At 51.2% G+C, this 12,449-nt stretch overlaps 1 protein-coding gene across 1 annotated transcript in view; it reads left to right on the forward strand.

Moving 5' to 3' along the window:
• Nucleotides 1-1,197: 1,197 nt before the first annotated feature.
• The window catches only part of UBE2G2 (ubiquitin conjugating enzyme E2 G2), a 31,481-nt gene continuing 20,229 nt past the window's right edge, over nucleotides 1,198-12,449 (forward strand). The window contains exon 1 of the mRNA XM_060100381.1: nucleotides 1,198-1,309. Within this exon, the coding sequence (XP_059956364.1) occupies nucleotides 1,267-1,309 (43 nt within the window). The 5' untranslated portion in view covers nucleotides 1,198-1,266. The remainder of the gene's footprint in view (nucleotides 1,310-12,449) is intronic.

Consider the following 12,449-nt stretch of genomic DNA (forward strand, 5'->3'; position numbering starts at 1 on the left):
AGTAAGAATGGGGTTCTAAGAGGCATAAACAGATCAACAGATAGATCAGTGGGCCAGTCAGTAGAACCACCATGAATGTTTCGGAAAAAAAAAGACTCGCCCGTCTAGTTGTCCGAAGCACATTACTCAGTGGAGAAGCCAGAGCAGCAGCGGGGGCGGGGGGGGGGCGGTGAATGGCCTGAGGAAGATGACAGCCCCTTGCTGGCCTCCTGAAGCAGTGGCCTGGGGGACTGCCAAGGGCGCCGTGGGAAAGTCTGGACCCGCTGCCTCTGGGAGCTGCTGGTCCCCAGGCTGGCGGTTGGGAGGGGAGCCCAGCCACACCTGGGGTGGGGGAGGGGTCTGGCCGCTGCTCTGTTCCCTCCTCGAGCTCCCAAAGCTCCTCTCTTGGCCGAGTGGAATCCAGAACCACACCGACACGGCATAAAACCGCCACAATCTGGCTTCCCTGGTGGCGCAGTGGTTGAGAGTCCGCCTGCCGATGCAGGGGACGCGGGTTCGTGCCCCGGTCCGGGAGGATCCCACATGCCGCGGAGCGGCTGGGCCCGTGAGCCATGGCTGCTGAGCCTGCGCGTCCGGAGCCTGTGCTCCGCAGCGGGAGAGGCCACAACAGTGAGAGGCCCGCGTACCAAAAAAAAAAAAAACCGCCACAATCGCCAATCTCACTTTCTCAAACCTAAAGCGGTGTGAGGGTAGCCACCGGGGCACCAAATGTGTTCTGCGTGGATTCTCGCTCGGACTGCAGCTGGGCCTGAAAGTCGCCTCCTCTGAACTGCACGGGTGACAGGAGGGAGCCCCGACACGGTCCACGGTGTACCTTCAGCAAATAGTCTGAACGACATCTGCTCATCCGGCCCGCGAGTGGCCAGCCCTGCCCACCGCCCCCCTCGTCCGCCCTCCCCGCCGTCTCCATCCTCTGTCCACGATCCTCCATCCCCGTCCCCGGCGTCGGGGCCGCCCTGAGGCCATGAGGACGGAACAGGCGGTTCACACACACTCTGCGGGCGCTCGCTGCTCCGGGATCTTCTGCAGCGTTCCCTACTGGAACCCGGGTCCCCCTGGAAGCGGCGCTGATCCCACAAAGCGTTTTAGGGCCCGGCCCGGCCCGGCCTGGCCCGCCCCACCGCGCACGCGCCCCGCCCCGCGCAAGCGCCTCGCGTCCCGGAAGGGCTCCTGTGCCCCCGCGGCGACCCGGAAGCGGCCTGGTCGTCGGGCGGGAGGGAGGAGCGCTGAGGAGGCGAGGCCGACGGCGCAGCTGTTGCCCGGAAGATGGCGGGGACGGCGCTCAAGAGGTTGATGGCCGAGTACAAACGTGAGTTCGGGGCCGCGCACCGTCCTTCGGCCCCCTGCCGGGCCCCGCGCCCCCGCCCGCCCGCCCGCTGCTGGCGGCCACCCCGACGTCCGGGTGCGGGGCGTGGACTCGGTCTGCCGCCGAGCCCGGCCCGTCTGTGCGCCGTCGGGGCGGGTTTCGTGTGGTCGCCGGCGGCCGCCCGCGATCCCGGGCGGGGAGAAGCCGGCGCGGCGCTGGTCTGGGGACCCTGGGCTCCGGCTCTGCCGGTAACCGGAGGGCTCCCCGACCCAGCCTCGCGGACGCCGGTGGGCCGGGCGGAGGGACAGCTCACCGGCCTAGTGAGAAGTTGCGGGAAGCGTCCTAGTAGGGTAATCACGTACTGATGAGGCGGAGGCGAAAGGTCAGATTTGGGTTTTCTCTTTAACGAGGGAACAGGGTTTTTGGACAATGCCACCTGCCATTCTTCCCGGGTAGCGTTGCAAAAGCCTCCTTCGTGCTTTCTTAGCCCGCAGAATTTTCTGATGTTTGGGGAGAGCAAAGGGAGAAGCGAGAAGCGTGTTCTCCCTTTTACAGTGGAGGCTTCCTTGGAGGAGTCGCTGTGAGAAGCCGGGGATGGATGCCGTTGTGTTTGCTGGGCGCAAGGTGGGAGGGAGCCTGCTGGGGGTTCACACCTGCCTCTGCTTGTTAGTTGTGGACCTTGACCTCGGACGTCGCCCTCTGCCTTTCCCCGTCTGTGAAGATGGTGCTTAGCCAGGTACCTGACAGCTGGCTGTCCGCAGCGTGAGCTGTTCCTGTTGTCATTACACTGAGGACACTTTCCGAAGAAACTTGAACATAAACTAAAATAACTCATGTCGTAAAGCTAACTGGTAAATACGCACGCAGCTGAGTTTCCTAAACCAGCTTGGCGGCCCTGCGCAGCGGGTGTCAGTGTTTGGCTAGAGCAAACCACAGAGTTGCAAATGCAGGCTCGTTAAAATAAATGGTTAGATAACACTAGATAACCATCTGGTGTTCTCTAAAGTAAGAATGTATATTTAGAGGAGACTCTGGGGGGGCAGAGTGGGGGAAGAGATGGTTCCCCCTGAACAGAGGGTTGGAGATGGGGGCCGTTGCCTTTGTCTCCTCATGGGAAACCTGGCTGGGGGTCAGATGTCTGGGAACACGTGCCACTTCCTGCCATCCTGGTCTGTGTCGCTGCATCTGTTTTAGTTTATTTGGCCCCGTTTCTAGACTGCCAGCAGGTACTATTTTCTCATTTCTGTAGAGAAGGACTCTGTTAAACCCCTGCATGGGGAATTTAGGTGGCTGCTTCAGCCCAGTCTTTGCGTTGTTGAGCTTGTATTTCCTAATATTTTCCCCTTTTCTGTGCTTATAAAAGTCCCATCCAGTATCTCAACCATGTTGTCAATTTGTAGTAATAAAACGTACATAGCAGTTGACTTCCAAAGCTGTATCACAGAAGTGTATCGTGTGTGTTTTTATGTGTAAATATACGACATTTTGGAGTGTGTCGCAGACAGAGCTCTACGGGTGTCTCCCTAAGACTCCCGTCCCCTGGTTACTCAGTCAGACACTGACCTGGGCACCGTGTGAAGGGACTTTGGAGATGTTGGTTACAGGTAACTAACGAGCTGACATTAAGATGGGGAGAGTGTCCTGGGTTATGGAGGTGGAACCCCATTGTCATGTGAGGCCCCCAGACGGGAGAGGAGACAGGATAGGGGAGGCAGGAGACCCAGAGCAGGAGGAGGACCCCCTGCCGTGGCTGGGCCAGGAGCTGAGGACCACGGTGGCTTCTAGAATCTGCGAATGACCCCGGCTGACAGTGGTGAGGGCCCTAGAGCCCCGGTCTTGCAGCCGCAGGGAGCAGGGTTCTACCAACCCTCTGAATGAACTTGGGGTGGCAGCCTGGTGAGGCTCTCGGCAGAGAACCAGGTGGCCTGTGCGGTGCCCAGGCTCTGACACACAGAAACCGCGAGATCATCAGTGGGTGTTGTTTTTAGCCACTGAGTTTGTTGTCATCGTCACATCAGCCGTAGAAAATGACTCCAGTGTGTTGCTGGGGACGGGGGTTGTTGATGCGGTATCTTAGGAACATGATAAAATCCCACTTAGTGATTCTTGTCTTTTGTGTCTTAGCATCTGGTTTGCCCTCCTACCGCATTTTAAGGTGGCACATCCAGTAGAAAGGTAGGCTTTACAGAAGCAACTTCTGTGCGGAATGGGTTTAGGTAGATTTGGATGGGGTTCAGGCCCCCTGTCTTGTATTTGGAATAGTCACAGAGCTGCAGAAACTCAGAGGTGGTAGGACCTTGGATATGATTCCATTCAGGCCCCTAATTTTACAAATTTATAGGAGTTTGAATAACAGACAAAATGATTTGCCCAGGTTCTTATAACCAGAAAAAAAGAAAGATGGGAAAAGAAACAAGGTGTCTTAAACTGATATCTTTTCTCGATGTTTTTTTTTTTTTTTTGCGGTATGTGGGCCTCTCACTGTTGTGGCCTCTCCCGCTGCGGAGCACAGGCTTCGGACGCGCAGGCCCAGTGGCCACGGTCCACAGGCCCAGCCGCTCCGCTGCACGTGGGATCCCCCCAGGCCGGGGCACGAACCCGCGTCCCCTGCATCGGCAGGCGGACTCCCAACCACTGTGCCACCAGGGAAGCCCTTCTCGATGTTTTATCTTCGTGCATCGTCTAGCTTTTTCTAGGAGTATCAGAGATGGACTTAGGTATTAGTTGCCAGGGTTCCCGTAACAGAGTTGCACGATCTAGGGGCTTAACACAACAGAAGTGTGTCCTCTCACAGCTCTGGAGGCCGGAAGTCCCAAATCAAGGTGCCAGCAGGGCCAGGCTCCCCGCAGAGGCTCTAGGAAGGATCCTTCCTTGCCTCTGTTGGCTTCTGGGCATTGCTGGCAGCCCACGGCGCTCCTTGGCTAGTGGTAGCAGAACCCCCGTCTCTGCCCCTGTCTTCCCGTGGTCGTCTTCCCTCTTTTAAAGACACCAGTCACTGGTTTAGGCTCATCCTAATCCAGCGAGATCTCGTTTTAACTCGATCACATCTGCACGGCCCCCGTTTCCAAATAAGGTTACTTTCACAGGTTCTGGGGGACACTGTTCAACCCAGGACGGTGTCTAGTAGGAACCCCAAACTTACACACGTGGCGCCGAGCCGCTGTGCTCCTGCACCGTTGTTGTCCCACAGCCTTACCCGTCTCGGTGGCGGCCTTATTCTTCCAGCTGTTTGGGCTCAAAACCTTAGATTGGTCTTCTGAGGACTCACTCTCTTCTGTATCCAGGTGTAACCTGTTGACCTGCCTTCAGACGTTATTCATTTATCCGGAGTCCACTGCTGGCTCAGGCCACTCACCTCCGGCCGGCGTAACTGCAGCCCAGTCCTGACGGCGGTCTGCTTCTCTCTTGCCCCGCTTGGCTCTGTTCTCAGCACAGCAACGTCAGATCGGGTCGCCCTGTCCAGAAGCCCTTGCAGTGACTTCTCAGGCTCTGTGTGCTCCGGCCCTTCTCTCGCCTCTGACCTCCCTGACGCCTGCGCCCCGGCGCGTCTCCCCAGCCCCACTTGGCGGCTGCAGCAGCGTACTCCTCTTGGGGTGTGGGCCCTTCCTTGCCCTGCTCCCCTGGAGACGCCTTCTCTGAGCCACCAGACTCAGCCTGTCCTTCCCATCACTGTCATGAACCCGTTTTAGTTTTTTAAAGCATCCTTTATTGTGAAGTATGTTACGTATGAAAAGGATATAAAAGGTGTACTTTCAGATGAAATAGTGAAATGAACACCTGTACCCGTGACACCAGCTTAAGAAGTAGGACGTTAGCAGGAACTGAGCAGTCTGGTTCGTGCTGCTTCCCACCCCCACCAGGAGTTACCGCCACCGAATTTTGTGTGACTTGTTCTTTTCTTTTTCTTTATAGTTCTGTCACTTAATATCCTCCTACACAACATTTTATTTACTTTTGCCTGTGTTTGCACTTAGTGGAAATAGGATTGCACAGTATGTATTCTGCAGATGGAATCTTTGCTCAGCACTCTTTCTGAGATTCATTTATGTTGAAACATATAGCTGTGTCTCTTTTCACTGCTGCATAGTATTTCATTTCATGAATAAGCCACAATTTGTCCTTTACTGCTGGGCATGTAGGTTATTTCCAGCCTTTGCTTATTATACAGATTGGTTGCTGTGGACATTTCTGGTGCCTGTGTGCAGTGTGACGCAGCCCTGGAGCGCTCACGGGTCGGCCTTATGGATGAGGCTTCCCTGTGTGCATGTTCCACGTGCATTGCTGTGGATGTTCACCGACACCTTGGTGTTGTGCGGGGTCTGTTTCCTCCCACCCGGTGGGTGTGATGTGATTCCTTGTGGTTTTAATTTGTAGATCATGACTAATGAATGAAGGTGAGCATCCTGTTGTGTTTTCCCTTTGTGAAATGTCCGTATCTTTTACCACATTTCCGTAGTGTGGTTTCTTTTTCTTACTGATTTGTAGGAGTCCTTTATAAATTCCTTATCCCTTTTTATATTCCTAATCCTTTGTTGGTTATATATGTTACAAGTATTTTATCCCAGTTTGTGCTTTGTCTTTTCAACCTTTGTGGTGTCTTTTTTTCTAGCCACCCTTTTAAAACAGTTTTATTGAGGTATAATTGACATACAGTAAGCTGATGTATTTAAGCGTACATTTGATGAGTTTGGATGTACGTGCACACACCTGTGAAGCCATTGCCACAGTCAGGATGCTGAGTAACCACCGCCCCCTGGTCTCCTCCTGCCTCTTTGTAATCTGGCTCGGCCTTCTCTCGCCTGCGCCCCCAGGTCCCAGGCAGTGACTGAGCTGCCTTTGGTCGCTCCTGTGGTTGTTTTGTACTTTCTTTGTCAGAGGCCCTTCACTCAGCCTAACCATGTTGCAGTTCGTCCAGGTTGTTGCTTGGGTCCGTAGTCCCTTCAAGACCACACAACTTGTTGCTGCATTCACCTGTTGGTGGACCTTTGGATTGTTTCCAGTTCTTGGCTATTACATATAAACCTGCTGTGAACGTTTGGGTTAGGGTTAGGGTTAAACCTTTCTTTCCGTGGACATATGCTTTTGTTTCTTTTGAGTAAATTCCTGGGTCATATGTGAGGTGTGTGTTTAATTTTTAAGAAGTAGCCAAACTGGGGCCTCCCTGGTGGCGCAGTGGTTGAGAGTCCGCCTGCCGATGCAGGGGACACGGGTTCGTGCCCCGATCCCGGAGGATCCCACATGCCGCGGAGCGGCTGGGCCCGCGAGCCATGGCCGCGGAGCCTGTGTGTCCGGAGCCTGTGCTCCGCAACGGGAGAGGCCACAGCAGTGAGAGGCCCGCGTACAGCAAAAAACAAAAAAAAAAAAAAAAAAAAAAAAAAAAAAAAAAAGAAGTAGCCAAACTGTTTTCCCAAGTGGTTTGTACCGTTTTACATCCCCACCAGCAGTGTATCAAGAGTTCCACTTCCTTGCCGACACTTGTGTAGTCAGTTTTAAAGTTTTTAGTCATTCTGTTGGGTGTGTAGTGACATGTTATTGTGGTTTTAGTTTATGTTTTTATATGCCATCCATATATCTTTTCTGATAATGTGTATTGAATCTTTTCCTCAGTTTTTTTTTTTTTTCGTGTGTGGTACGCGGGCCTCTCACTGTTGTGGCCTCTCCCGTTGCGGAGCACAGGCTCCGGACGCGCAGGCTCAGCGGCCATGGCTCACGGGCCCAGCCGCTCCGCGGCACGTGGGATCTTCCCGGACCGGAGCATGAACCCGTGTCCCCTGCATCGGCAGGTGTACTCTCAACCACTGCGCCACCAGGGAAGCCCTTTTCCTCAGGTTTTAGTCGAGTTTTTTAATCCTTATTAAGTTGTAAGAATTCTTTATATAATGCAGGTACAGGTGTTTTGTTGGATATTTTGTAAATATTTTCACTTAGACTGTAGCTTGCCTTTTAAAAAATTGTGGTAAGAAGCACATACTGTTGTCTTGCTGCCATCTGAAGTGTACAGTGCAGTGTTTTGAGCTCTGTGCGTGTGGCTGTGTGGCAGGGCTCTGCAGCTCCGTCACTAGGCTGGACGGAAAGGCTCTGTCCCGTGAACGACAGCTCCTGTGGTTTGCCTTGTAATTTTCATAACATTGCCTTTAAAAGAGCAAAGGTTTTAAAATTTTCAGTGACATCCAATTGATTGACTTTTAAAACATTTCTTGCTTTCTGTGTTGTGTTTAGAAAATCATTGCCTCACATAAGATCACTAAGGTTTTCTCCTATGATTTCCTTATACTCTCAGCTCTTACGTTTCAATCTGTGATCCACGTCAAGTAAAGTTTTGTATGTGGTATGAGATAAAGGTCAAGGTTTATTTGCAGATGATTTGCAACTGGCCGTCCAGTTGTTTGGGCACTGTATTAGTTTGCTTGGGCTGCTGTAACAAAGTACCACAGGCTAAGGAGCTTAAACCATAGAAATTATTTCCTTGCAGTCAGAGATACAGTTGCAGCAGGGCTGGTCCCTCCTGAAGCCTCTCTCCTGGGCGTGTAGACAGCCACCCCCTCCGTGTGTCCTTACAGCGTTTGTCCCTCTGTCCGTGTCTGTGCCCTAATCTCCTTCTTATAAGGACATCTGTTAGACTGGATTAGGGCCCACCCGATGACCTCATTTAATTACTTCTTTTTTAAAGACCCTAGTTATACACTCTTCTGCACTTTTTGTCATTTACTATGTCCTGGAGTTCATTCTGTACTAGGACACAGAGGTGTTCAACATTCCCTTTTACAGCTGCAAAGTGTCCCATCAGTAGACGTACCATCATTTGACTGGTCCCCTATTGAAAGACATTTGGGTTGTTTCCAGTTTTTTGTGTTTTTTTTTTTTTTGCTATTACAGAAAGTCCTGAAATGAATAACTTTACGCATGTGTCTTTTCTTGCCGAGGGATGGATTCTGAGAAGTAGGACTACTGGTCAAAGTTTATATTTACATTTTATTTTGCATGGTATCTATTTTTATTTTTTATTTATTTATTTATTTTTTTCCTTTTTGCGTTATGCGGGCCTCTCACTGTTGTGGCCTCTCCCGTTGCGGAGCACAGGCTCCGGATGCGCAGGCCCAGCGGCCATGGCTCACGGGCCCAGCCGCTCCGCGGCATATGGGATCCTCCCAGACCGGGGCACGAACCCGTATCCCCTGCATCGGCAGGCGGACTCTCAACCACTTGCGCCACCAGGGAGGCCCTAAAGCAGTGTTTTTATTAACCAATTAACGTTCTCAAGGAATCAGTGGCAAAGAATGGTCATTGCACATTTCTCTGATATTGTTAAGATTTTGTTTCTGTTTTTGAAGTTGTTTTTATCATTAAACATGAAACTATATGGTTGTGGGTGTGTGTTTTAAAAACAGAAAACAAGGAAACAGTGTAATCCAGAAACATTCCCTCCATCTGGAGAGCTCGGTTGCTGTCATTCTTTGCTGACCGGTAGACGCCGCTGTTGACCAGGACGCAGGTGGGCAGGCTGCTGGAGGTGGCAGTTGTGACCGTGAAGGGAGGGTGTCATGGGGGGGCGTGCCCAGGGGACCGCCGCACGGGAGAAGTAAGGCCAGCTCTGTGTGGTGTAAGCTCCTCCTCGAGGCTCCCGGGGCCCCGCGCCCTTTCCCACTGACATTCTATCCTCCGCCCCTCTTGAGCCCTTTGCAATTCATCCGCCCGGATCTGGCGCTAGAAGATGAGAGGTGCTGGGGATGCCGTGTACAGCATGGGGCTGTGGTAACTAACTCTGTGTTGTGTGTTTGACAGTTGTTAAGAGAGTAGGTCTTAAGAGTTCTCACCACGAGAAAAAAATCTGTAACTCTCTGTGGTGATGGACGTCAGCTAGACACACTGTGCGGATCATTTCACAATAGATACAAGTATGGAATCGCTTTGTTGCACACCTGAAATTAATATAATGTTCAATGTCAGTTATACCTCAGTTTAAACAAAAGAGCCCACCTTCAATACCACCTGCCAGCAGGCCTTTCCTGACCACCTGGCCACGTCTTGCTGTCACTTCATTGTGTTCCTCACTGCACGCGTCAGTATCTGAAACACTCTTTGTGTTTCTACGTCTCCGTGTTCACTGCCTGTCTTCCGCCCCTGCCCCTAGAACTGAAGCTCACTGGAGGCAGGACCTTGTCCGTCTCATTCACCACGACACCCCCGCTGCCGGGAATAGCTTTGCAGAGAGGAAGTGTCGTTGATATTTGTTAGTTGATATGTGATGAGTGGTTGGCTACTTCTGATCGTATTGGCCAAGTGTGGGTGCTCAAGCCATTGCCCTGTGCCTTGTCTAGCTCCTCAGAGCTTCAGATATCATCACCACAAAGCAAGCGTAAAGAGAAAAATACCACCTGGAGTTGAATGATTCTGTGATTAGAATTGTAACTAAAACATTATATAGGGGCTTCCCTGGTGGCACAGTGGTTAAGAATCCGCCTGCCAATGCAGGGGACACGGGTTCGAGCCCTGGTCGGGAAGATCCCACATGCCGCAGAGCAACTAAGCCCGAGCGCCACACCTACTGAGCCTGTACTCTAGAGCCTGTGCTCTGCAACGGGCGGGGCCACCGCAATGAGAAGCCCACGCACCACAACAAAGAGTAGCCCCTGCTCGCTGCAACTAGAGAAAGCCCGTGCGCAGCAACGAAGACCCAACACAGCCAAAAATAAATAAATAAATAAAAACAAAAAAACATTATATAGCAAAATAGAGACACACTACCAACCTTTAAACCACCAGTGAGAACAATATTTTCATGACAGTGGAGAAATACTTAGATTGTCCTTTGTCTTACAAGATGTAGATTCATCGAGACTCTTCAGCAGTGGTACTGGCGAATTCTCCTCCTTACTCTTGCTTAAGCTACTATCCTTGGTCAGAGCCCATTCTCTGTCCCTTTTGGGAGAATTGCCACATGTTACAATATAAAACTCCTTAATCACATCCAGTGACATTTCACCTGCTGTTTCCCCATGTTTTCAGAAGTTGACACATACGGGGATTGTTGTAATTTGTTTTAAGTTGCTCTGCATGTTGGTTGCTACCTAGATTCTGAAGCTAGTCTTCTAAGTCATGCCATCAACAGTAAAAAAAAAAAAAAAATTCTTTGACATGTTTCTTGGTGCACATGTGCACATGTATCTGTGAGTTTGCACTCTGGAGAGGAATTTCTAGGTCATAGGAGGTGAGAGCAACCTCATTTTCAAAGTGGCTGTACCGATTCACACTCCTTCCGGCATTCTATTTCTGTGGCTCCTTTCTGCGTGGACACTTCGTAGGATCAGCGCTCTCAGCTGTGGTCACTGGGTGATTCTGGCTGGGGGGGTGCTCTGATTGTGGGCTTGGTTCGCATTTCCCCCAATTAATGACGTTGAACACCTTGTCTTAGGTTTATTGGCCACTTAGATGTCGTGTGTGTGTGTGTGTGTGTGTGTGTGTGTGTGAAGTGCCTGTTCAAGGCTTGCTTGTGCTTGATTTTCTTTTGGGTTGTTTATATATTTGTATTGATTTGTAAGGCATTCTTTCGAAGTTCAGATAGTAGCTCTTTGTTGGCTGTATCTGTTACAGATGTCTTCTTCCTCTCCGAGGCTTACCTTTGCATTCTCTTAGAGGTGGGTTTTATTTTGTTTTTTGGGGTTTTTTTAGGATAATGAAGCTATTTTAATATTATTTAAAATAAGAACAAGCTTTAAACTGTATAAAGTGGGCAATAGGGGAGAAGCACGCCTTCCTGAGAAGGGTCCTCCGAGAAGGGTCTTCTCAGGGGAAAAGGCAGGAAGCGTGGGTGGGCAGGAGGGAGTGCAGGCTTGGACGTCAGCAGTGCTTCCTCAGGGTGGGCTCTGCAGGTAGGAGAGGTGGCTCTGGGGCTTGGCAGCCCCTGGCTGGAGTGGAGGGAGCTGGCCTGGCGGTCGGTGCCAGTGACTCAGGCAGGGGTAGAGCAGGGGTCAGCTGGGTAAAAAGAACTGTGGGTTCGAGTGTCAGGAGGAGGTGGTGGCCGGGCCTTGGCTCTCAGGACTCAAGGGGGATGTCAGGCTGCAGGAGGCCCAGGCCCGGGAGTGCTGATCCACTCCCATGTCTCCAGCGAGGCTCTGTGACTGTGCCCTGGGCGGGGGGTGGCCTTGCCTTGTCTTTTTTGAATGTTAAAAACAAAAATATCTTTTGACGTCAGACTTTTTGTTTGTTTCTTTTGTTTTTGGCTGCGCTGCTCGGCTTGCGGACGAGGGATGGAACCCATGCCTGCCTCCCTCCCTCCCCCGAGACCGCCAGGGAATTCCCAGAAGTTCTTAATTTTAGTCCTGTTAATTTTATCAGTCTTTTCCTTTATGTTCATGCTTTTTGGTTATTAACTTCACAGTTAGTTCTGTTTAAGAAGTCTTTACACCAAGAGCACGAAGAGATTCTTCTGCATTATTCTCTAGGAGACTTACTGTTTTATAGTTCATAAAAAAATATTAATTTGGAGCGGTCAGCTTTATTGAGATAAAATTTACACACTATAAAATGTGTCAGTTTCAAGTATACCATTTTTTTTCAATTAATTTATCTTTGGCTGTGTTGGGTCTTTGTTGCTGTGCCTGGGCTTTCTCTAGTTGCGGCGAGCAGGGGCTACTGTTCGTTGCAGTGCGTGGGCTTCTCATCGCGGTGGCTTCCCTTATTGTGGAGCACGGGCTGTAGGTGTGTGGGCTTCAGTAGTTGTGGCACATGGGCTCAGTAGTTGTGGTTCACGGGCTCTAGAGCACAGGCTCAGTAGTTGTGGCGCACGGGCTTAGTTGCTCCACGGCATGGGCTCTTCCCGGACCAGGGCTCAAACCCATGTCCCCCGCATTGGCAGGTGGATTCTTAACCACTGCGCCACCAGGGAAGTCCCAAGTATACCATTCTTTGAGCTTTGACACGTGTATGCTGTGTATAGTTGTCAACACAATCGTGGCAGACTGTTTCCATTGCCCTGGAAAGTTCCCTAGGGACTGGCCCCTGGTCTCTGGCAATGTTGGATTTGCTTTCTATTACTATAGCTTGCTTCTTTTAGAATTTGGTATAAATAGACGCAGCGTGTAGCCTGTGTGTCAGGTTCTTTCACCCAGCCCAGTGCTTTGAGAGTCACCCTTGTTGTCACGTG

Source organism: Mesoplodon densirostris, chromosome 5, assembly GCF_025265405.1.
Source record: "Mesoplodon densirostris isolate mMesDen1 chromosome 5, mMesDen1 primary haplotype, whole genome shotgun sequence".
Lineage (NCBI taxonomy): Eukaryota > Metazoa > Chordata > Mammalia > Artiodactyla > Ziphiidae > Mesoplodon > Mesoplodon densirostris.